Source organism: Saccopteryx leptura, chromosome 3 (genome assembly GCF_036850995.1).
Source record: "Saccopteryx leptura isolate mSacLep1 chromosome 3, mSacLep1_pri_phased_curated, whole genome shotgun sequence".
Classification (NCBI taxonomy): Eukaryota; Metazoa; Chordata; class Mammalia; order Chiroptera; family Emballonuridae; genus Saccopteryx; species Saccopteryx leptura.
Window position 1 is genome coordinate 318,081,643 of NC_089505.1, and position 26,703 is coordinate 318,108,345.

General features: G+C 42.5%; 1 protein-coding gene across 1 annotated transcript in view; it reads left to right on the plus strand.

Moving 5' to 3' along the window:
• The first annotated feature begins 210 nt into the window (after positions 1-210).
• The window catches only part of SDR16C5 (short chain dehydrogenase/reductase family 16C member 5), a 34,288-nt gene continuing 7,795 nt past the window's right edge, over positions 211-26,703 (plus strand). Inside the window, 3 exon segments of the mRNA XM_066379026.1 lie at positions 211-1,266; positions 1,269-1,399; positions 15,873-15,966. Of these exon segments, the coding sequence (XP_066235123.1) occupies positions 1,068-1,266; positions 1,269-1,399; positions 15,873-15,966 (424 nt within the window). The 5' untranslated portion in view covers positions 211-1,067.

Consider the following 26,703-nt stretch of genomic DNA (forward strand, 5'->3'; position numbering starts at 1 on the left):
CACAATATGTGCCCTGCTAAACATGTCTTCTCATCCTGGAGGAATTAAGGCCTTCCCTTTTTTTCTCACCTTATTGTTAGTAAAGCATCTTATAAACTCATTCTTACTGAAGTACGAGTAACTGATAATAGGATGGAGCCCAGAATGAGCTTGTCAAGGGGAGATTTGTTATTCTTCAACAAACCTATAGGGTGCCTTGTTAATGAGCAGCACCATGCATCTGAGACATATGGTAACGTTTGTAAAGCACTTACTGTAGGTGGTCAGTAAGTAAAGATGAGGGTCAGTAAGTAAAGATAAGGAGGGGTTTTAGGCCCAGAGAGGCCATGGAGCCTGCCCCAGTTTTCACAGCTTGGCAGGGACAGCACAGGAATCCAGATCTGTCTCTCACTAGTGTCCTAAAATCATAGGTCTGAGGGGTAAGTTATTTGGCACAGGAATTCAGGGTTGGGAAAGGGGTATCCAGAGTTGATGGAGACTTCATCAGAAAAGGTTTAAGACATCTAATTTCTTAAAGTATATGACATCAATAGGAGCTTACATTTTTCTCTTGAATCTCAGATTTTAAATAGTGACACATAATTAAAGAACAATAGTGCAAATGAGAGCACAAACCTAAAGGGAAACAGAAATAAAACCAAAGACATAGCAGTTATGTCATAAACATGATATCGTCAGGACTTTGAACATAAATCAGCCAACAGGACTCATGATTATTAGGAAAAAGGTTAACTCTGAGAAATAATGACCATCCCCTTTGGGTTGAATTTGGGCATAGTTAGAGTTCCTGGTTAATGAATATGCGTCACCTACAGTGCTTACCAGGCACATAGATATGTGCCGCGCTTGAGCATGGTACTTACTACACGTGAAATTTGGCTGAAACAGTCCCAATGGGTCTTCTCTTTCTAAGTTCAGATTCTGCTACCAGGAAAGATGTTTAAATCACTTCTCGGTTTCTGTCACTATTTCAGAAAGTATGAGCTTCATGTAATAAGCAAACTCAGAGGGAATGGCACCTACATCTTTATACAAGACTGTCTTTCCATGTAGGTGTCAGTCAGAATATGGTTCCCAACATGAATTCCACGGAGGAATTATTTGTTTTCTTCAGAAAATCATGGTCTACCATTCTGGAGACCATGATTTTTACCTTAATGTCAAAGCCATGGGAGATTGTTGCTGGTGAAATTGTACTCATAACAGGTGCTGGGAGTGGACTTGGAAGGCTCTTGGCCTTCAATTTTACCTGCCTTCAAGCTGAGCTTTTCTCCGGGATATCAACGAGAAGAAGAATTAGGAGACATACAAGATGGCTCGGGATGCTGGAGCCACAAGAACCTATGCCTATAATTGTGACTGCAGCCAAAAGCAAGAAGTGTACTAAGTGGCTGATCAGGTAAATCTTGGGTGCTTACTGTTTGCTATGGGTAGTAAGAATGCTATGTAAGTACTTGTATATACATCAGTTTCTTTACCTGTTTGCCTTTTTCGGTGCTGATTTGTCTGTCTCCAACATTCATTTAATTTAACTGGAGAGTGGAAATTAGGATTTCTGAGTTCTTAATGTGTGCAATACACCATGCTAAGCATCCTGTGTGTATTGCATCATAATCCTATAAAGTAAGGTCTATTATTATCTCCATTTCATAAATGAGAAAACCAGCCCTGCTCAGTTGGCTCCACTGAGTGTTGGCCCAGCATGTGGATGTCCTGGGTTTGGCTCCCAGTCAGAGCACATAGGAGAAGTGCCCATCTACCCATCTTCTTCTCCACCCCACCCCCTTTCATCTCTCTCTCTCTCTTTATCTCTCTTTCTCTCTCTCTTTCTCTCTTTCTTCCCCTCCTGTAGCCAGGGCTTGATTGGAGAGAGTTGGCCCCGGGCATTGAGAATGGCTCCATAGCCTCTGCCTCAGGCGCTGAGAAGAGCTCAGTTGCTGAGCAACAGAGCAATGCCCCAGATGGGCAAAGCATCGCCCCCGGTGGGTGCCTGGTGGTTCCTGTTCAGGGCACATGTGAGAGTCTGTCTCTGCCTCCTCTCCTCTCACTGAATTTTTTTTAATTAAATAAATAAAATGAGAAAACCAAGAATTAGGGCAGTTAGGTAACTTACAATAAAAAACAACTAGTAACTAGCAAAGCTCCAACTGGGGCATGAGTCTGTTGACTCCTGAGTGGGTACTCTAATCACCCCTGTATACATACCCCTATCACAGTTTAAGGTAGGTGATAGCATCCTTCCTTGAGGATAAAGAAGCTGAAGCACAGAGATAGATAAAGAAGCTCAGGGTCCCAGAGCTAGTGCATGATTAAGTCAGGATGTAAACACATATTTAGGCTGATTTTAAATCCAGCTCTTTTTGCCTCACCACAATGCCTTTCATTTGAATGTGCATTTCTCTTAAGTTATCACAGGAAAATCAGAATACTTTATTCATCCTAAGGACCATTCACCTCAGTTGTTCCATTGGTGATGATGGAGATGCACATGTAAAGAATGCTTTCAGGCACTGGCTGGTTTGCTCAGCAGTAGAGCATTGGCCTGGCGTGTGTATGTCCTGGGTTCGATTCCCGGTCAGGGCACATAGGAGAGGTGCCCATCTGCTTCTCCACCCCTTCCCCTCTCCTTCCTCTCTGTCTCTCTCTTTCCCTCATGCAGTCAAGGCTCCTTTAGAGCAAAGTTGGACAGGGCACTGAGGACTGCTCTATGGCCTCCACCTCAGACGCTAAAATGGCTCTGGCCACAACGGAGCAACGCCCCAGGTGGGCAGAGCATTGCCCCTGGTGGGCATGCTGGGTGGATCCTTGTCAAGCACATGCAGGAGTCTGCCTCTCCACTTCTAACTTTGGAAAAATTTTTAAAAATAAAAAAGAATGCTTTCGGGAAACCAACGCTCCAATATGCCAATAGTAAGGGTTTTCTTATTCATAAAGGCACATACCATATTTCCCCATATATAAGATGCACCATTTTTCAAAAAATTTGTGGTCTAAAAACTGGGTGTGCAAAACCAGGCAAGGATGGCACAAAAAAAGAAAACTACAGACCAATATCTCTAATGAATACAGATGCTAAAATACTAAACAAAATACTAGCAAATCGAATACAACAACATATTAAAAAAATAATACATCATGATCAAGTGGGATTCATCCCAGAATCTCAAGGATGGTTCAACATACGTAAAACGGTTAACGTAATACACCATATCAACAAAACAAAGGACAAAAACCACATGATCTTATCAATAGACGCAGAAAAGGCTTTCGATAAAATACAACACAATTTTATGTTTAAGACTCTCAACAAAATGGGTATAGAAGGAAAATATCTCAACATGATAAAGGCCATATATGATAAACCATCAGCTAACATCATATTAAATGGCACTAAACTGAAGGCTTTCCCCCTTAAATCAGGAACAAGACAGGGTTGTCCACTCTCTCCACTCTTATTTAATGTGGTACTAGAGGTTCTAGCCAGAGCAATCAGACAAGACAAAGAAATAAAAGGCATCCATATCGGAAAAGAAGAAGTAAAGGTATCACTTTTTGCAGATGATATGATACTATACATCGAAAACCCCAAAGAATCCACAAAAAGACTACTAGAAACAATAAGCCAATACAGTAAGGTCGCAGGATACAAAATTAACGTACAGAAGTCAATAGCCTTTCTATATGCCAACAATGAAACAACTGAGAAGGAACTCAAAAGAATAATCCCCTTCACGATTGCAACAAAAAAAATAAAATACTTAGGAATAAACATAACAAAGAATGTAAAGGACTTATATAATGAAAACTATAAACCATTGTTAAGGGAAATCGAAAAAGATATAATGAGATGGAAGAATATACCTTGTTCTTGGCTAGGAAGAATAAATATAATCAAGATGGCTATATTACCCAAAGCAATATACAAATTTAATGCAATTCCCATCAAACTTCCAATGACATTTTTTAAAGAAATAGAGCAAAAAATCATCAGATTTATATGGAACTATAAAAAACCCCGAATAGCCAAAGCAATCCTAAAGAAAAAGAATGAAGCTGGGGGCATTTCAATACCGGACTTCAAACTCTATTATAGGGCCACGACAATCAAAACAGCATGGTATTGGCAGAAAAATAGACACTCAGACCAATGGAACAGAATAGAAAGTCCAGAAATAAAACCACATATATATAGTCAAATAATTTTTGATAAAGGGGCCAACAACACACAATGGAGAAAAGAAAGCCTCTTCAATAAATGGTGCTGGGAAAACTGGAAAGCCACATGCAAAAGAATGAAACTGGACTACAGTCTCTCCCCCTGTACAAAAATTAACTCAAAATGGATCAAAGATCTAAACATAAGACCTGAAACAATTAAGTACATAGAAGAAGACATAGGTACTCAACTCATGGACCTGGGTTTTAAAGAGCATTTTATGAATTTGATTCCACAGGCAAGAGAAGTGAAGGCAAAAATTAATGAATGAGACTACATCAGACTAAGAAGTTTTTGCTCAGCAAGAGAAACTGATAACAAAATAAACAGAAAGCCAACTAAATGGGAAATGATATTTTCAAACAACAGCTCAGATAAGGGCCTAATATCCAAAATATACAAAGAACTCATAAAACTCAACAACAAACAAACAAACAATCCAATAAAAAAATGAGAAGAGGATATGAATAGACACTTCTCCCAGGAAGAAATACAAATGGCCAACAGATATATGAAAAGATGCTCATCTTTAGCTATTAGAGAAATGCAAATCAAAACGGCAATGAGATACCACCTCACGCCTGTTCGATTAGCTGTCATTAGCAAGACAGGTAATAGCAAATGTTGGAGAGGCTGTGGAGAAAAAGGAACCCTCATACACTGTTGGTGGGAATGTAAAGTAGTACAACCATTATGGAAGAAAGTATGGTGGTTCCTCAAAAAACTGAAAATAGAACTACTTTATGACCCAGCAATCCCTCTACTGGGTATATATCCCAAAAACTCAGAAACATTGATACATAAAGACATATGCAGCCCCATGTTTATTGCAGCATTGTTCACAGTGGCCAGGACATGGAAACAACCAAAAAGCCCATCAATAGATGACTGGATAAAGAAGATGTGGCACATATACACTATGGAATACTACTCAGCCATAAGAAATGATGACATCGGAACATTTACAGCAAAATGGTGGGATCTTGATAACATGATACGAAGTGAAATAAGTAAATCAGAAAAAACCAGGAACTGTATTATTCCATACGTAGGTGGGACATAATAGTGAAACTAAGAGACATTGATAAGAGTGTGGTGGTTACGGGGGGGGGGGGAGGGGGGAATGGGAGAGGGAAAGGGGGTGGGGAGGGGCACAAAGAAAACAAGATAGAAGGTGACAGAGGACAATCTGACTTTGGGTGGTGGGTATGCAACATAATTGATTGACAAGATAACCTGGACATGTTATCTTTGAATATATGTATCCTGATTTATTGATGTCACCCCATTAAAAAAATAAAATTATTAAAAAAAAACAACAACTGGGTGTGTCTTATACAGTGGTTGTAGATTTTTTATTTGCATTTCCCACTTTTTCATACTTGTTTTTGCACTCATTGTTGAAGACAGTGATTTATCATCAGACACAGATGAGGACAAGTTAATGGATGGGAGTTTTGACAGTGATGAGGAGTTGTATAAATTTTATAATGAATAAAACTTGAATTCAATAACTTCATGTAATACATTTTTATTCAAATTTCAAATTTAAGGTGCGTCTTATACACGGGGAAATACGGTATTTATTTGCTGTCAGCCTCCTTTCCTTGTTAAAGATTTCTCTGTCTTCACACTGGCATGAGTACCCCACACATCACTCTCCAGGGCCACTTTTTTTTGTAGCTTCCAGAGTTCTCCCATTTAGTGAGAAGGGAGGAGCTAGACTAGCCTGTGACAAGCAGCCCATCACACTGGAAAGTTCTTGCACAGCTTCTCTCTCTAACTCAAATCCCCGGCTACTTCCCACCTCACTTCCTAGTGGAAAGGATTGCAGGGGCCACTGGCCAGTGAGTTTGTGACTTGTGTTTTTCTTTGCATTTTACACATTCATTCTACCTTCTCTAATCACAGGCTTCCCAGAACAGTCAGGAGAGCCAAGCCTGAAAAGCTTGCATGGACTCGTGCTGGGACCACACTGCAAAGTACAGTTGACTTTGCCGGAGCCAACCTTACAAATTCAGCTCTTCGCACCAATCACCTGGCACACTGACTTACGCGGACTACAAACAACTACTCTGGCCACTCTTAAGTGAAAACTGGCTCATATTCAAACACTTAACACCTTCAAATATGGAACAAGATAATATGGGGTGCTCCATAAATACTTACTTCTTCTCCATATCTATAGTTTAGTTCTGCCCAAGAAGCTCAGTTTCAGAAATGGTCAAATATGACATACTACTACTAACGGTTCCAGTGGTCGGCAAACTGCGGCTCACGAGCCACATGTGGCTCAATCAGATTGAGGACATTTTTAGCAAAGGCCAGCTTAGGAGTCCCCTAATTAAGTTAATAAAAATGTACCTACCTATATAGTTTAAGTTTAAAAAATTTGGCTCTCAAAAGAAATTTCAGTTGTTGTACTGTTGATATTTGGCTCTGTTGACTAATGAGTTTGCCGACCACTGTAACCTATTGTTCAACTTTTCTTCTGGGTCTTGCAGAGAATTAATTATATGCTCTTCTGAATTCAGGAGAAGCAAACTCCTTTCCATCCTTATAAAAAACAAGTATTTCCACTGTTTGTTCTGGATGGAGAGAAGGTACCAGAGCATTTTTATGAAGTATTCCACAGAGGAGTAATCAAGATGCAAATTGTCAGAGCAGTATGCTAGTGTTTTATTTCCACCGAGACCTCAATAACTTTGAAAACTTGTGTTCCTTGGTCATAGATTAGCACTGAATGTTCAGCCTTGATACCTGGCATCCTGGATGAGAAGTCATTTTGAACAATAAGCACAGACCAAACTAAAGCTATGTAGTTATCGTTTATCCTTGATGTGGCATGTAGAAGTGTCCTAACTATATATTTAATGACTGTGATCCCTTAGACAAGCCAAATCATAATTGATTTTGCTTGGTATACCTCTAATTGACTGCATTGGTTCAACAGAAAAAGAAAAAAAACAACAACCACCTTATCACAGACATACCTGAGATGTTGAGGGTTCACTTTCAGACTACCACAATAACGTATCACAGAAGGGCAAGTTAAAATCTTTTTGCTGGTGGAGCGTCTTACCTTATTTGTACAAATGAGGAATGTTTATATATATATTTGTAGCATCTGTGAAAAATTTTTAAGGTTTATAACTGAATCCTGATTTCCAAGGTCAAACTTCAGATCTCATCTTTTAAACCACGTGGTCACTGGCAGAAGTAAACTTTCACCTGTTGCCCACTAAGTAGTGGTTGGGAAATTCAAACCAGCTATCCCAGGCAGTATGGAATCAGAAACTGATATGCACAGCCTTCCTGCAGTTCTTGTCACAGAATGGATGTTCACAGAGAAATCCCTCACAACAGAGGCAGATTTAACAGAGGGTGCACCAGGTGCATGCCCTGGACCCCAACTTGTGAAGGGCCCTGTAAAACCCCAACTTGACACTTTTTTCTAATGATAAAGGGCCCAATATTTTTCTTCTGCACCCAGGGCCTCAACCAACCTTAATCTGCCTCTGCCTCCCAACAGGTGTTTACAGTTTATATGTGAGTCCTTCTAGAGTTGTGACCCCAAGGCTGAATAGACTGTTGCTACATACTTACAGTAAGGAAAATAATGAATGCAAAATAAAGAAAAAGGAACTCCTCCCTCTTTTTTTTCTCTCTTCCTCCTCCTCCTCCTCCTTCTTCTTCTTCTTCTTCTTCTTCTTCTTCTTCTTCTTCTTCTTCTTCTTCTCCTTCTCCTTCTCCTTCTCCTTCTCCTTCTCCTTCCTCTTTCTTTTCCTCTCTCTTCCTCTCTCACAGCCATGGCTCAATTGGTCCAAGCACATTGGCCCTGAGCACTGAAAATGGCTTAATTGTGTGCACAGCCCCAGATGGGCAGAGCATCGGCCACAGATGGGGGTTGCCAAGTGGATCTCAGTCAGGGTGCATGTGGGAGTCTGTCTGTCTATCTTCCCTCCTCTCACTTGGGAAAGAAGAAGAAGAGAAAAAAAAAAAGAAGAAGAGCAATGGGACAGCACCATATCCTGTTGTTGATCCTGGAAAATCCTCTGCTCATTTTTGTTTTTAAGAGAGAGACAAACATTGATTTGTTCCACTTATTTATGCATACATTGGTTGATTCTTATATGTGCCCTGACCAGGAATTGAACCCACAACCTTGGCATATCAGGATAATGCTCTAATCAACTGAGCAGCCCAGCCAGGGCTCCTGTGCTCACTTCTAACATAAGAGTCAGGACTACACATCGAAAATATGCCCTTAGGCAATAGTTCTCAAACTTTTTGAAGCCGGGGCACATTTAAAATCCTACAAATAATTGTAGGTGCACTATATACAAATTTCTGAGAAATATGTTATAATAATTAAGTCAAATATTAAAGAAAAAATATAAAGTCCAAGTGTGTTTTTATGGTAATTAAACAAAATAAATACCTCAAAATTAAATTTATTCTGACATTAAAAAACATTTTTATGTTACATTTTTTGTTATGCTTTTTAGAATTCATAAAAAAGAGGGGTTAAAAAATAAAAGAAGACCAAAAAGTTATCTTTATATATATAGATAGATACATTCTTAGTAAGATTTAGTAAATTCGGCAGGTCCCAGAGCAAATGTGTTAAGTTTTTTCATTCTTGTGTTTGTGAGAAACATGAGCCTGATGTGTCCTAGCATTTTCTTCAATATTTGGACATATATTTGAAAGGCAAACTCTCATTTCCTCATCAATACATTGAAGAATTTCTCTCTTTTTACTCTTAATTGTGTTAAGTGCAGAAAACCCCCACCATACATGTCATCTTAACTTGACACCAAACAAAGGATAGAAGAAACTTGCCTCCAGTCTTTCCGGGGAGCATGGAGGGTAGTGTAAACACTCCAGCACCACAGCTTAACAGCCTTTTGCAGCCTAATCAGGCAAGTGAGGTAGGGGGTTGGGCAGTCTGTCAGTTTACAGCCAATTCCCCACACCTCTGTCCCCCAAAATCTAAACTCCAAAAACTCTATTGGTTTTTTGGTCCCCAGCAGGCACATATTTCTTTGGAATACCATAGGGCACACCTGGAAATCTTTCAGGGTGCACCAGTGCACCCTGGCACATACTTTGAGAACCACTGCCCTAAGGGGAAGGCTCCAATTTTCTACTCAGAATTTTTATTTCTTAAATAAAAGTTATTGAATACCTATTCTAGCCAGTGTTACAGCAGCAAACAGTGTCTACTCTGTTCCTCCCTTTACAGATATTATGCTTAAACATTTGTGGGAGGGAGAGGAAAACCAATCAGTTAAAGAAAACAGGACAGACAGGTTCTGAATGATGCTGTGTGTTTAAAGCATGAATGTGAATCTTCTCTATGTGTACTAGGTCTTGATTTATATGACAGGGCTATAATGGCATATGTCTGATCACATTGATTTAAATGATATGCTACTTAGAGCATAGAACAAATTACTCTCCACTGAGTATAAGAATAGCTCTAAATATAGAAGGAAAGCAGCATTGCTATGTTGAAATTCTCATAAGAAAGGAAGAAATCAGAAGATAAGCACAGACTTGGATCATTGATGCACTGCACACTCAGCAAATGAAATAAAACATACTTTGTTTCAGACTGCATAAACTCAGTCTGTGTTAAACAAGGATAAGAGGTGTATAAAATTGGGGAAAATCTAAACCTAGTCAGTGTTTTCAGGCTGTCAAGAAATTTCTGGCAGACCAGCACCAGTCCACAAACCAGCATTTGAAAACCACTGATCTAGGTTATATATGTACTACATTGGTAGTGTTGCTCTTGGTACTCAATTCAGGTTAAAAAAAGAAGTTGGTGATGTTTCCATCCTAATCAGCAATGCTGGCTTCATAACAGTCAAGAAGCTCCTTGACTGTCCAGATGAGCTTATAGAAAAGTCTCGTGATATAAATTTCCAAGCACATTTATGAGTAATTACTTTTTCTTCTCATAATAAATATTAGCCTCTAAATAAAGCACAGTCTTTTCAATTTTAGATTACCCTGGTCTACACAGACATCTTCTCCTGATCTAACTTCACCCACAGTTCTGAGTCTCTGCTCAGGGAATCCAACAAAGACACACTCTCCTCATGGTACTACTATCATTTTTTCACTGCCACGCACTCTCCTAGGCACCTCAGCTATAAGCCTTAAAACAGCTCAGTGAGATAAGGAATCACAGAAGTTAAGAGACTTGCTCAAGGCTACTCACATGTTGCAGCACTTAAACATGACCAGAGTGACTTTATCATTTACCTAAGGTGGAGATCTTTTGAGAGCAAAAGCAGGCATATAGTTTTCATTTATGACTGATTCCTTTTTATGGTTTCTGTGTTCTTTTTTATGCTTGCTATCTCTTTGTTGAAGGTCTTATTTTGTTCCTTGAGCATTCGTGTAATGGTTACTTTGAATTCTATTTCTGATAAATTGCTTATCTCCATTTCAGTTAGCTCTTTTTTGGAGATGTCTCCTGTTTGCTCATTTGTGGCTTGTTTCTTTTTCTCCCCATTTTGGCTGCCTCTTTGTGTTTCTTTCTATGTATTAGATAGATCTGCTACATTTCTCAGTCTTTATGGTGTGGCCTTATGTAGAAGGTATTCTCTTGGGTCCAGTGATGCAGTCTTCTAGATCACATGAGCTCAGTGCTCCAGGAATGTCCCCTGTGTGGGTTATGTGGGCCCTCTTGTAATTAAGTCTTGATTGCTATTGGCCCATGGTGTGTGGGATGGACCCACAGGCTGGCTGACTGAGGTTCTATCCCAAGCAAAGCACGCCAGCTGCTGTGCAGGTGCTGACCAAGGAGGCAGAATTTGCCTCAGCTGGGTTTGGTGCTTCATGAGCTCTCCTTTGGATATGCTGCTTGTGAAGCTAACCAGATCCTGCTGTGATATTGTCTAAAGTTGACCACTGTGTGTGTTGATACTGGTCCTCTTGGGATAGAATCTGGTGCAGACCAAGGTAAGATGCTTCCCATAACTGGCCCTCAGCTACCTGTTTGGAGCTACAAGTGGTCCACAGTTTATGGAAGCCACTGCTGGACTCAAGTGCACATGGGAAAGACCAAGCTGTACACCAAGACTGGCTTTTACCAGCTCCGGGCCCAGGGACAGGTCAGCCAAAGTCCGAAGGCACCCCGAGATCCATCTCTGGCTGCTTCTGCCTGCAGGCTGCTTCTTAGGCTCAGTCGGAGAAAAGGCCTCTGGTGGAATCAGGATGGGGTAACTGGATCTCCCATGAGTGTTAGGGAAGGTGGTAGGTGTACAACCCCAGAGTCCTAGGTCTCAGTCTGTCCGTTTTTGCCCTGACCTTAGCAGTGCAGACCCACTAGGAGTCTGGCAGGTATAGCCTCAGAACTCAGAGTGTGGCTCTCCAGGCAGCCACTAGCGTAGTGCTGTTGAATCTCCTGTGAGGGGAAATGCCAGTCATTCAAGGGAATGGCTCCTGCCTCGAAACCAGGCAGCTAAGACACTCTCGCTGAGTCTGTCCATACCTCTACTTCCTGGCTAAAGCAGCTGACTTCTAAACCTGGCCTAAATCTCCACAGTGTAGGGCAAATTTCTTTCCCCCAAGCTGATGCCGCACAGAGGGGAGTGCTCTGCCCAAGATGATCGTGACTGCATTAGTGGAGAGTGACTCACTCAGCACAGAGATTTTGGTAGCTGTCTTCCTGTGTCTCTCCTCAGAGCCACAAACCGTAGATTCTCCTCCTGTGACTCTAGTCCACTCAGCCTTCCCTCCACCAGAGCCCAGGGTTAGTGACTGCAGTTGAGATTTTTGTGTTGGCCCTTTAGGAGAACGCCTGAGTCTCTGCAGACTCTCGCCTCTTTCCAGCAGACGCAACCTTGCTGCTTTTCACAGCCCGATGCTATGTGGGCACCTCTTTCCAGTTTTGGTGCTCTGGGCTTGAGAGCCTGAGAGCCTGGCTAAGGGTTTAGGCCACACACCTCAGGGGGAACTCCCCCCACAGCTGAGATTTCCTTCTTGAACCTCAGCTGTGGCTCATGGAAGCGCGATCAGCGCTTTTTGCATCTTCATCCTTCCTACCAGTCTTGATGTGGCTTCTGTTGTGAATCCTTGGTTCTAAGACTCCTTTTTATTTAGTCTTGAGTTGGTTCTTCAGGGTGATTTTTTTTTTAATTTAGTTGTCATTCCAGTTTGGTCCTGGGAGGACGTGAGTGTAGCTTTCACTTACTCTGCTGCCCGCTTGGGTCTCCCGGTACACGTTTTCTAGGCGTGTCTGTGTGTGTGCTTTGAGCACTTGCACAGAGTAGGCACTTATTTGCTAGAGGGTCAGAGAGTGCATGGTGTCAAGGCTCCCAAGTGGAGTGTCCCCAGGGAGAACCGAAGGGACTCATAGCAGGAGCCAGGGTATCTTATTCTGCTGTTTGTTTTGATTTTTCATTTCTCTCTCAAGTGTTAGGTTCTCTCTGAAACCCATTATGGTATATAGACAAACAAAGGTTGGTTGACTTATTATAAGAGATTCTTTTTCTCATTATTTATTTATATTAGGAAGCAAATATAAATTTATGGAATAATTTGCACTTACTTGGTTAATTACCCCTTTGTTGCAGACTATGTCTTCTCCCAAAGCTCAGTGTCCTCTCCTTTATCTTTTTTCTCCGAAATCCCCATGTAAAGCCAGTAGCCATGGCCACCATCACAGCTGCCTGAACCATGCAGGTTTGCATTTGATTTGGACAGACAGCAATGAAACAACAGAGCCAAGAATTGGTGGGCCATTAGTTTTAATCCTAGCTCGCACCCGGTGGGCGAGAAATACACACAGTGGGAAAACACTTCCCTCTCCATTCAGGGCTCCCAAAGCCACTGACTTATCCAAGTTTCCTAGAATCAAAGGTTTCTACCTCACAAGCCTTATTCACCTCTGATCCCCATCTCCTTCTCTCTGCACAAACTGGCTTCTTCATTAGCACTCCACCATCTTGGCTGCCTCTCCTCTGCAATGCTGATGGCAGACACTGAGCAAGCAAGAGCTCCAGTCTGCTTCATTTTATAGTATAAATAATTAAAGCCTTTAAGCCAATATATAAATAAGGAAGTCTCTGATACAAAGCCACTTATCTGAGGCATAAATGGGATTCCTCATAAGAGTGCACCACCCCACATCATACAACAGTCAACAGTGTGGGGAAAAGCTTAGTATTGAGAAAATCTTAGTACCATGATGGCGAACCTATGGCACGCATGTCAGCACTGACATGCGTAGCCATTTTCGATGACAAGCGGCCGCATACAGCTGCATACCAGAGAAGGATGTGTCATCCTTGGTTCCTGCACAGCCAGGTGCAGTAGCCAAGGATAAAACATTTGCTCTAGTGTAGACACTCTGTGCAGGAGGTCTGTAGGCCAAAACAACAGAACTCCAGCACAGAGCATCTAGTTCTGGGACTTCCGGTTGGGCCATTAGGGGATCTTTGACCTCACTTCCTACTGGCGGAGCAGGGAATAGTGGAATGCTGTGGGGGGATGCATCTCTGGGAGCCCTGTGATCGCCATTACCAGCAACCACATAACCACAGCAACCATCATCCAATTTACTGTTCTGGGGTGTCGTGGATTTCTAATTGACCATCATTACTGAGATAACTGATGGGAAGGCTGGTAGAGGCGATGGCCTATGCTATGGGTGCCATTTCCCGCCATTAGAAATAGTGGCAGCCATCTTAATTTACATAAGATGCAACTTGCAGAATTTCAAGACAGCCTCTGGGCTCAGGTGTTTGTCGACTTGAGGTCAAAGCTTAAGAATCTGGAAAGGTGCCGCTTGGAGAATCAAGAGGAGTGACACTATAAACAGGAAATTTGGAGTGCCTGGAACTGATTACCAGACACTTTTAGCACCCCAAAAAATATAGCAATGGCTTTACTCACAACTTTTCCCTTTACGTACTTTTGTGAGACCTTATGCTCAGCATTAAATAATATCAAAACCAACAAAAGAAACAGATTGACAGATAAAGTTAGTACCACTTGCTTGGGCTTGAAGTGTTCAAAATACCAACCTTCAATTGAAGATTTAGCCAATTAAATTCAGCAACAAAAATGTCACTAATAGGCAGGTTAGTTAAAGAATTCCCCCTCCCCCTCACTTATCTTAGTTCACGGCACCCCACACAAGTTAAATAATATCAAGACCAACAAAAGAAACCAACTGACAGATGAACAAAGAAGTCACTAAGCAGGTAAGTTAAATAGTTTTTGGTTTATTAAATGGTTATATATTACAATTATACTTTTTTGTTATTTAAACTATAAATATCGGCCCTAGCTGGTTGGCTCAGTGATAGAGCATCGGCCTGGCGTGCAGGAGTCCCAGGTTCGATTCCCGGCCAGGCCACACGGGTGAAGCATCCATCTGCTTCTCCACCCCTCCCCCTCTCCTTCCTCTCTGTCTCTCTCTTCCCCTCCCACAGCCAGGGCTCCATTGGAGCAAAGTTGGCCCAGGTGCTGAGGATGGCTCTGTGGCCTCTGCCTCGGGCGCTAGAATGGCTCTGGTTGCAGCAGAGCGACGCCCCAGATGGGCAGAGCATCGCCCCCTGGTGGGCATGCCGGGTGGATCCCAGTTGGGCACATGCAGGGGTCTGTCTGACTGCCTCCCCATTTCCAACTTCAGAAAAATAAAAAACACACACACACACACACACACACACACACACATATATATCATGATATATATATATATATATATATATATATATATATATATATATATATATATATATCAATCATGAAATTATGGGTTTTTTTCTTGAAGTGACACACCACCCAAGTTATACTCGGTTTTTTGGCGAATTTTGACACACCAAGCTCAAAAGATTGCCCATCACTGTCTTAGTGTTAGAAGGATATTGAAAAGATCTTAGTATTAAAAGGGTGGGAAAGGCTTAGTCTTAAAACTAAGCTTTAGGTTATAAGGACCTTGCAAGCTCACAGCCTGTCTCTCACACCCAATGCAAACTGTACAAGTGAGCAAACATATACATCATATTTGCAAACTTATTTGACCTACACTCCATCAAGGTGAAGGTGTTCTATGGTCTTCAGACACAGCACGCATCCTCTGTTTCTAGCAGATATTCTCTTTTATGACATGAAATAAAATTAAGAAACTGATTCAAAGAAGTAAAGATAAATTTAAAAACAAAGTAATATTTTTAACTGAAAACAGCATGGCCTGTGAACAAAGTTCAGAAAAATTTGAAATTCAAATATGACCCCAGGGAGGAAAAAAGGCAATACAAATCTAAATAATCTTATTCTTGATTATAACCATAAATATTCATATCTTCGCCTTTCTGGTTTGTGACTGTCCTAACTAAGACTCTCCTGTACTGCTTCAATTATTGTCTTAATATCATGTTTTTAAAAGTCAAATATGAGCAAAATATAGGTCTGAATAAATTGTTTGTAATAATAGTGGAATGCCATGAGGAAATATTGACTTAATAGGTTAAACAAATTAAGATGATTACTGTCCAGATGTTTATGGTTTTATATCCCATGGCCTTCAGTTATTTTTATGAGCTTAAAAAAATTTTTTAACCACATGATCATATAAATATCTGAAAAAATATGGTATACAATATTAAAACTTTTACTTTGCTCTTCTTAGACTTATAAAGCCTTTCTACCCACTATGATTGCTAACAACCATGGACATTTAGCTTGCATTTTTAGTGCAGCTGGATTATTTGGAGTAAATGGGCTGACAGAGAAGAAATATGTAATATTTCACATTTGCACATGTTTTCTAATTTTAACTTACATAATAGCTCTGAGTAGTTAGCATTGACTTGATGCACCAATAATAAAGATAATAAATTGTAGGGAATCACCCATCTAACCTTGAACCCTCTGACTTAGATTGAGGAATGTCAGTTACTATAAAAGCCCTGAGTGAATGTCTCTTGGATGCAAACACCAAGAAAGTATGAGTGGGTAACCTTTGTGTGGACACAAAGAAATGCATGTGAACAGGCTTTAGAAAGTTATCCTAGAGGTCCTAGATTACCCCTTCCTTTGTGCTTACAATTAGCAAAAGAAAAAGAATATTCTGACCAAATTAGCCCTTTCCCCATGTCAGCAAAAAGTCCATCAATCATTCCTCCCCTTGACACCTGATCTCCTTCCCTTGTAATTCTGTTACCTCTGTTTTGTTTATAATCAATAAAAGCTAAGGGAGAAGGAGATTCAGGAGGTCTTTCTTTGCCTCCCTTGGGAGGCCTCCTCCTCTCTTCCTCTTGACATAAGTTTGTGTCTTGAGTAAGTTTTTTCCATGCGACACCAGTAGTTCCCAGCAAACTGGAGTACTACAATAAATTAAAAAGTATATTCAATAAGAGAAGTGGTCGGGAACTACATAGTACATGAAAACTGCTTGTCAGATATACTTAGCTGAAGTTGAAGTATGCATTTTGGAAACATTATGTCTTATGCAATCCCCTTAGTTTTAAAGAAATAGACTTTACTGATGAATGATTTTACACAAGTGATTAGCATAATCACTGTCCCCCAAAATTCACCTGGCACTATCATCAGGATGGTAAGGATGGCCTCTGTAAGGCCAGTAGCTGTGGCCACCATTACAGCTGCCTGGCTCATGCAGATTTCCATTTAATTTGGATAGATCGTAATGAAACAATGGAGCCAAGAACTGGTGAGCCATCCTTTATTTCAGCTCACAACCAGCAGGTGAGAAAATACACACAGCCAGAAAACACTTCCCTTTCTGGGAGGTTGGTTGGCAATGGGGGAAAGTCACATGGAGAACCAGGTCCAGGGACTTTGGCTGGAACCATCTATGCCCTTGACCACCAAAAGAAATGGCCCAGGAGCATTTTGAAACTGTCAGCCAATGAAATTTTGCCATGACCTATCACACCACCACCATCCTACCAATGCTATAAATTACCCCCAGGCAGGAGAAGCTGCACGACCTTCCTGGCCCCAGTCTTGCGGACCAGTGGACCTCGCCAAGGAGCACTCTAAATAAAGCTTTTGCTTGTCCACACTTGGTGTCTACATCCTTCTTTTTTCCTTGGTAGAAAATACCTTACAATCGGTGCTGAAACCCGGGAGGAGCTTGAGTCCACAAGGACTGCTCCTCTCCCCTTCTCTTCTGAGGAAGACCAAGATCTCCTACCTCCCACCCACTTCAGCACATGGTGCAATAAGTCCCCTGCCTAGAGCTTCCCCTCAGTTCTTTCTGAATCCGAGACTCCCTGTCTGTAATCGTAGCTGCATCAGGGAACTCCTACCCTTTCCGAGTGTGTGTGTGCCCACGGAGACGTCCCGGACATTCCCACTCTGCCTGACTGTCCTGTGACCAGAGATTGAGCTGTGGGACACCAATTCTCATCTCTGATCACCCTAAGGCTGAGGGCGGCCATGGGGGCACAGGAATCTACACCTGGCTCAAAAACACCCCTAGGGTGCCTTATCTGGAATCTCTCAAACATAGATCCCTCCCTAAAGAAGAAGAAACTGATCTTCTCCACTGCGGCCTGGCCACGATACCCACTGGATAACCAGACCAGGTGGCCTCCTGAAGGGACTTTTGACTTTAACACCTCACCAATTTACGGAACTATTGCCAGAGAACTGGGAAATGGTCGGAGATCCCTTACATTCAGGGCTTCTGGCATTTGCGCTCCCGTCCTAATCTCTGTGCTGCCTGCTCTATGGCATAGGTCCTTTTAGCCAGAGAAACCTCAGCTAAACCCTCTGCTCCTGATCTTTCCTCCTTCACCGACAACCTTGAGGAACTCTCTTCCCCTCCTGCACAACCCCCTCCATCCTATCAGGATCCTCCTCTCCCTTCGCCGAATCCTGTTTCTCATTTGTCTGCAGATACCCATCCCTCTTTCTCTTCCCCTGTCAGTGCTCACACCAGATCTCACTCCAAGCCACAAGAGGGAGACAGCATTCTCTGCCCTCTCCGCGAGGTGGCCAGAGCAGAAAGAGTTTAAGTTCATGCTCCTTTTTCCTTCTCTGATCTGTCTGCAATCGAAAAGTGTTTAGGCTCCTACTCTTCTAATCCTACCGCCTATACCAAGGGCCCCAAACCCCTATCCAAGACCTGATGAACATGGCATTTAAAGTTTTTGATGATCGGGAGGAAAAGGCCATGGCTGCTCGCCAGGCCCACATGCAGCAAAAGGTAACTCTCCAAACCCAGGCTCTTGTGGCAGCCCTGAGGCCGGCAGATCAACAGGGGCAATGCATAGAAGGTGCCCAACCCAAGTCCAAGCTGCAAAGAGGAACCCCACCAGGAGCTTGTCTTAAATGTGGCAAACAGGGTCACTGGGCTTGGCAGTGCCCCTGCCCGAGGCCGCCCACTAAGCCCTGCCCTGACTGCAAGCAGCCTGGTCACTGGCAGAGAGATTGTCCCCTTCGGGTAACAGGCTCTTTCTCAGCATCTCCACATGGAGGACAAGTCACCCAAATGGGGGGCCAAGCCAGCCAGGCGGGCCCATAGCTCAAACTTCTCAGTCTCATGGATGACTGACATGACCCGGACTTGAAGACCCCCATCACCCTCACCAAGCCCAGGGTAATGCTGCAGGTAGCGGGGAAGTCCATCTCACTTCTTGTGGACACAGGGGCTGCCTTCTCTGTTTTGCCATCACACTCTGGACCTTTATTTCCCTCACAGGTCTTGGTTATGGGAGTGGAATGGGCCTCTTTTATTCCCCTTCTCACGCCACCCCTGACACGTAGTTTGGATGGATTCCCCTTTTCGCACTCTTTCTTAGCTATGCCATCATGCCCTGTACCCCTTCTGGGTCGGGACGTTCTACAAAGTCTCAGAGCCACTATCCGGCTGACAACATCTTCCCACTTACTTCTACCACACCTTAGTGAAGGCTGTCCCACTACTACAGATGACCCTAACCCAGTCACACCCCCTATTCAACCAGATATTGTCAACCCTCAAGTCTGGGACACTTCTACCCCTGTAGTAGCTGCCCACCACCAACCCATTCACATCCACTTAAAGAATCCCTCCCAATTCCCATCTGGACCTCAATTCCCTATTTCAGCAAGTCACCACCAGGGCCTTAAACCAATAATTACCCACCTCTTGAACCAAGGCTTACTCATCCCCACGGACTCTCCCTGCAATACCCGCATCCTTCCTGTTCAAAAACCTTCAGGGGTTTATCACCTCGTACGAGACTTATGCCTAATCAATGAGGTGGTAGTTCCCCTCCATCCAGTAGTCCCTAATCTCTACAGGTTACTGTCACACATTCCCTCAAACACCACTCACTCCACGGTCATAGACCTCAAGGATGCCTTCTTTACCATTCCTCACCCGGACTCTTACTTTCTGTTTGCCTTCACCTGGACGGACCCAGACACTAACGCAGCCCAACAACTTATGTGAACTGTCCTGCCCCAGGGATTTAGGGACAGTCCACACCTGTTTGGGCAGGTGCTAGCTTGAGATCTGGCTGCATGCAATCTCAAAACTAGTACTCTCTTACAATATGTAGATGGCCTACTCCTCTGCAGCCCTTCGCTGTCCGCCTCCAGAGAACACACCGCCACCCTTCTCAACTTCCTCGCTTCAAAGGGGTATCCGGGTCTCCTCTACAAAGGCTCAACTTCACTCTCAGTCCGTAGTCTATCTAGGCATTGCCTTAACCCCCACCACTCAAAGTCTCACTCTAGATCAAACTCAGACCCTACACGGGTGTTTCCCAACGTGGGGCCCATGCCCCACAGAGGGGCAATTCGATAGTTAAGGGGGGCAATTTGAAAATGGACTCGACACGACTTTAACTCTTTTGCCCCGGGCCATTTAAATGCAATGCTAGATATCGGTGCCAAATTTAACAAAAAATGCAATTCTTAAATAATTGCGGTAAATAATTATTAAGAATAATTTCATTTGAAGAGACCAAAATATCAACTGAGTGACTGGCATCGTCAAGTAAACTTCGTCCTGGGTTCACCGCGGAGCGTGCCGTCTGCCGCAGGGAACCCCGGATGTTTTAAAAACTCGCTAAACAACGCAGTTATTCTCACCTAATAGGCCCATCGCAACTTCTGTAGTGTTTCACATCATTCAGTTGGTGTTAATTTGAAATAAGTGTCAGTCAAAACTGTTGTAAAAGCTCATTGATTTAATAAATATACATATATATTGTATAGATATAATTGGTAAGTATTTGATTTTATTTTTATCAATATTAAACTCTTTATTAAGTACTTCTTGCATTGGGGCTAGAAAGCACTAATATTTTATAAATATTATTGGGGCTATAATAGTGCATGCACGACAATTTTAATTTTAGAAGCATAACTTTCCAGAAAATTTGGTCAAGTGGAAAAAATATAGATACCTTTTGATTTGTGGTGGTAGTGTAGTAAATGTGTTATATACATTTAAATAAATATGAATTTTTAGAATACGTTTACTCTATGTCACATTGAATATATTTTAACACATATTTTAATATTAGTTTTTAATTGATCTTATTTTTATTATAGCCCATAGTAAAATGAGTGGTGCAAGCAAGAAAAGAACTCGTCAATATTCAGAGGAATATTTAAAATTTGGGTTCATACCCACTGTTCACGATGAGCGGATTCCTTTTTGTCTTTTATGCCAGCAGTGCTTGACCAACGAATCAATGAAACGAGGTCGTCTTGAGGTGCATTTGAAGGTGAAACATAGTGCTCATATTAATTCAGATTTGAGTTACTTTAAAACTTTAAAGAAAATTTTTGAAAAAAGAACAACATTAAAGTCTCTATTTACTGCTCATACTTCAACTAATAATCGTGTTCTTGAGGCTAGTTATCAAATTTCTTTATTCATCGCTAAAACTGGAGAAAATCACACTATAGGAGAGAATTTAATAAAATTGTCAATATCAGCATTTCTTAAAATGGTTCTTGAAAAAGAAGACAAAGATGTAAAAGCTATGCCACTCAGTGACAATACTGTTAGCAGAAGAATAGACGAAATGAGTGAGGATATTGAAAAACAACTTATTGAAAAGCTGAAAACAAGAAAATTCTCCTTGCAAATGGATGAATCAACTTTGAGAGACAGTGAGGCAGTATTGATAACTTACGTAAGATATACTGATAAAGGACATTTTGCTGAAGAAATGTTGTTCTGTAAAAGATTAGAAAGCACCACTACCTCCAAAGATATATATAATAAGCTAAAAAACTACTTAGATGTCAATGATATACCAATGAAAAATACAACATCTTGTGCTGCAGATGGTGCTCCCAATATGATGGGCAAGAAAAATGACTGCTTAAAATTGATGAAAGATGCAAATCCAGAAATGATTCTTGTGCATTGTGTTATTCATAGGGAAAACTTGGTAGCTAAAAATATCTCGCCTGTTCTGAATGAAGTATTACATACAGTAATAAAGTATGTTAATGCTATTAAAGCTAGTGCCAAATGTGAGCGTCTTTTCAAGCTATTTTGTGAAGAACAAAATGAAGACCATGTGAGACTTTTACTTCATACTGAAGTAAGATGGCTATCTAAAGGAAACTGTTTGAAAAGATTTATGGAACTGTTTGATACTCTTAGTGATTTTTTAAGCGACAAACCTGAAATGAAGTATCTGTTAACAATAGATGGTAAAGCATTTGTGAGTTATTTAGCTGATATCTTTGAAAAACTAAATATATTAAATAAGCAACTTCAAGGAACAAATAAAACTCTTGTCGATGCAAAAGCAAAGATATTTGGTTTCATTACCAATATTGAGTTATGTCAGAAACATATTAACAACAAAAACTTTAAACAGTTTCATTGGCTCCAAAAATGTGAAGTAACTGATACTGCTTTACTTGTTATTGTCAATCATTTGAATATTCTATCGGCTGATTTAAAAGAAAGATTTTATGATTTAAAACAAATTGATTTCCCAACATGGATGATGCAGCCAATGTTAGTGGATTTGTCTGATATATCAAATATGCAGTATCAAGAAGAACTCGCAGAATTGCAAAATGATGAGTCAGTTAAAGCTTTATTTAATATCAAAGGAGCGATGGCATGGCTTTGTGAGGAAACAGAAATCAAATACCCAAATTCAATCAAATGTGCAAGAAAACTATTGCTACTGTTTCCATCTTCATTTTTAGCTGAATGTGGATTTAGTGCTGTAAAAGATTTACTGGTAAAAAAAAGAAATTGGCTGGATATAACACAATGTGGAGACTTGAGACTAAAGCTAATTGGAACCTAATATAATCTCTGTGCAGCAAGCATCAAGTGCAAGGATCACACTAAATTAAAATAATAAATTAATATAGAAAAATCTGTAGTAAAATTATTTGGAATTTAAATTTCTGTTTTTCATTATATGTTTTGAAATTTTACTTACTGTGTTTTGTTAACAATTTCATAGTGATTTCTTCCTAGAACCTATCATTTATGTTTATTAAGTGAACAAATCAATTTTTTAATGTTAAAAATTATGTATGTTACATAGGGGGGAACATAAAAATTTTAGAAAGGTTAAGGTGGGGCATGGCACAAAAAAGGTTGGGAAACACTGCCCTACACAGTCTCCAACGACCTACCACCTCTGATCAGATTCTTTCTTTCCTATGTCTAATAGGCTTCTTTAGACACTGGATTTCCAATTTTGCTCTTTTGGCTAAACCCTTCTATGAGGCTGCAAAAGAGACTCCCATGGGACCTCTCAAATCCCCAATGCCATCAAAGGGGCTTTCTCTACCCTTTGAGACACCCTCTTCTCCTCTCCCTCTCTCTCTTTACCTGACCCCAGACGCCTTTTCCACCTTTTCACAGATGAAAATCTCAGTAATATAATTGAAGTACTGACTCAACCTGTGGGGCCTACATACCGCCCCGTGGCATATCTCTAAACAATTAGATACCACCATCAAAGGCTGGCAGCCCTGCCTCTGGGCACTGGGCATGGCAGCTGAACTCATCAAGGAGGCTACTAAACTCACCCTTTCCCAGCCCATCACTGTCTTCTCCTCCCACAGGCTCACCGACCTCCTTTTTCACAAATCCTTTTCTCCATTGTGCCCTTCCCGCCTACAAGAATTTCACCTCCTGTTCATCAAAAACCCTTCAGTCACTCTTTTGCCCTCTCCCCAACTCAACCCAGCCACTCTACTGCCAGCTCCAATGACACTTCCGGGTCCACCCACTCTTGTACAGAGCTAATAGATTTCCTCAACAGACCCCAAGATGGATTATCAGATTCTCCTTTAAAAGATCCAGATCTAATACTCTTTGTAGATGGGAGCTCTGTACAGAACCCGACGGACAATGATGGGCGGCCTACAGAGTGGTCACCACCTCCTCCATCCTAGAAGCCCAACAGCTGCCAGAGGGTACTACCTCCCAGAAAGCAGAGCTAATTTCCCTCATGCGAGCACTCACTCTGGTCCAGGGAAAACGTGTAACCATATATACTGACTCTAAATACGCTTTTCTTATCACCCACAGCCACTCTGCCCTCTGGAAGGAAAGGGGCTTCCTCACTACCAAGGGCTCCCCCATAATCAATGCTACCCTCATTTCTAAACTTTTGCAGGCATTACAGCTACCCACTGAGGTGGCCGTGGTACATTGTAGGGGCCATCAAACCTCTCAGAACCTGCTGGCCTTGGGAAATGCTCAGGCCAACACGGCGGCCCAAAACCTCACCCTGGGAACCTCCCCCACTCCTCTCATGTTTCTCTCCACCTCCTTGAAACCTTCCTACACTCCTGAGGAAGAACAGGCCCTCCTCAGAAAAGGTGGAGACATGTGCAACCAGGGATGGATATTTCCTGGAGATAGAATTGCCTTACCAAAAGGACAGGCTGAAACTCTCCTTTCTGATATCCACTGTTCCTTACATTTAAGGCCAAAAGCTCTCTATCGGTTCTTGCAACCACTCTTTTTCTTCCCAGGCCTCCAGCAAACTATTGAAAAGGTACACACAGAATACGCTATCGTTCCAAAACCTCTATGCAAGGGAGTCTTCGCCCCTGCTTCCCTACTCATCAGCCGAGGGGGCACTTACCGGGCCAAGATTGGCAAATCGACTTCACTCACATGCCCCCTCACAAAAAACTCCGCTATCTCCTAACTTTTGTTGATACCTTTTCAGGGTCCATAGAAGCCTTTCCCACCTCTCAAGAAACAACAGGCACCGTTGCCTCCATTCTCGTTGAATGTATCATCCTGTAATTCGGACTGCCGACTACCATCCGGTCAGACTACAGCCCGGCCTTCACTGCCCAAATAGTCCAGCAAGTCGCCATCTCTCTCAACATCACCTGGAAGCTCCACATACCCTATCACCCTCAATCGTCGGGTAAGGTGGAAAGGGCCCATGGCATCCTAAAGGGTCAGCTAACCAAACTTTCCATTGAGACCAGACTCTCCTGGCCAAACCTCCTCCCCCTGGCACTCACCAGAATCAGAGCAACCCTGCAAAACCCCACTGGACTCAGCCCCCTTGAGCTGGTTTATGGTAGAACATTTCTAATCAATCACAACTTACCTGTCAACCCCCCTCCTCTTGCCACATACCTCCCCTTTCTGTCTTTACTCCACCACCTTTTTAGGGAACACATGGACCGGACTCTCCCTCCCATAGGGGGTCCAAATGAAGCTCATCCAGCAGTCCCCCTCCAACCAGGGACAAAGTTCTTCTAAGGGAACTCCAACCCGGCTCCCTACAGCCCAGGTGGACGGGATCCCAGGCAGTAATATTGACTACTCCTACTGCAGCCAAGCTCCTAGGGCAAACACCTTGGTACTATGTTTCCCCCCTCAAGCTTGCCTCCGTACAGGACCACTGGCAGTCGGAACCACTGGGCCCCACCCGTCTTCGGCTCACCAAAAGGTTGGACCCTGCAGATCCTCCTGTTACTCCTGTCCCTCCCACCAGGAACCTGCCACCAGAGTGAGTTAAAGCAGGGAGCAATGCTGTTACTATATCAGTGAGACTGACCTGGTGGAAGAAAACATCAATGTCCTCAACCATCTGCAAGAGAAACTGCACAAAGACCTCTCTTTCTACAACCCACTTAACTCCTGGTGGCAGTCATCCATCCTCACCTGGACTGCCCATAGCCTAGGTCCTCTTCTAATTATCAGCATATCACTCATGTTTGCTCCTCTTTTTCTTAGATTCTTACAGGGCCGCATCTGCAAGGTTTCTCAAATCACGGTCAACCAGATGCTCCTACACCCATATACGTATACGACTCCCCTCAGAGCCACCACCTTCCAACCTCCCTTCCCCACAATGCCCCTAACCAGCAGGAAGTAGCCAGACAAATAGTGGCGCCCCTATCTAACACAAAAGGTCGGAATGTGAGGTCAGTTGGCAATGGGGGAAAGTCACATGGAGAACCAGGTCTGAGGACTTTGGCCAGAACCACCCATGCCCATGACCGCCAAAAGAAATGGCCCTGAGCATCTTGAAACTGTCTGTCAGCCAATGAAATTTCGCCATGACCTATCATACCACCCCCACCCTACCAATGCTATAAATTACCCCCGGGCAGGAGAAGCTGCACCACTTCCTTGGCCCCTGTCTTGTGGACCAGTGAACCTCGCCCAGGAGCACTCTAAATAAAGCTTTTGCTTGTCCACACTTGGTGGCTATGTCCTTCTTTCTTCCTTGGCAGAAAATACCTTACACTTTCTATTCAGGGCTCCCAAAACCACTTTCTCTGGTTTTTCCTAGAATCAAAGGCCTCACCAGCCTTATTCACCTGTGTTCCCCATCTCCTTCTCTCTGCACGCCTCTATCTTGCCTCCCTGCCTCCTCTCCAACCACATGGCCTCTCTCTCCTGCAACAACGTGGTCTCTCTCCATTTAAAATGACCTCCTAGCTCTTCATTTTAAAACTTCTCCCTGGGACAACCCCTCCTCCAGCACACATTAACACAACCAAGCCCCTTCCCAAACAGGAAAGTAATTAGCTGTACCACCTGGCAGTGGTCATTCACGTGGGCAGTGCCATTTTTAACAATAAAAGTGAGCAAAATCAGAAAATACAAATTTTACAAACTCATTTGCCCAAGAATCACTCTGCCTTCTAAAGTCTCTCCCTGCTTAGTTTGAGATAATTTCTCTACCCCAAGAAACTTTTTTGGCTTTCCACTGTGGAAGGCCAGTAGCGACGGCTCTCACAGCTGCCTGACACGTGCAGGTTCCCATTTGATTCGGATAGACGGTAGAGAATCAACAGAACCAAGAAATGGTGGGCCATCTCTTTATTCTAGCTCGCAACTGACTGGCGAGAAAATACACACAGTGGGAGAACACTTCCCTTTCCATTCAGGGCTCCCAAAGCCACTGACTTTTTCCCGGTTTTCCTAGAATCAAAGGCCCCAATAGCTCAGTCCCCTCTGGTTCCCATCTCCTTCTCTCTGCACAAACTGGCTTCTCCTTCAGCACCCTGCCATCTTGACT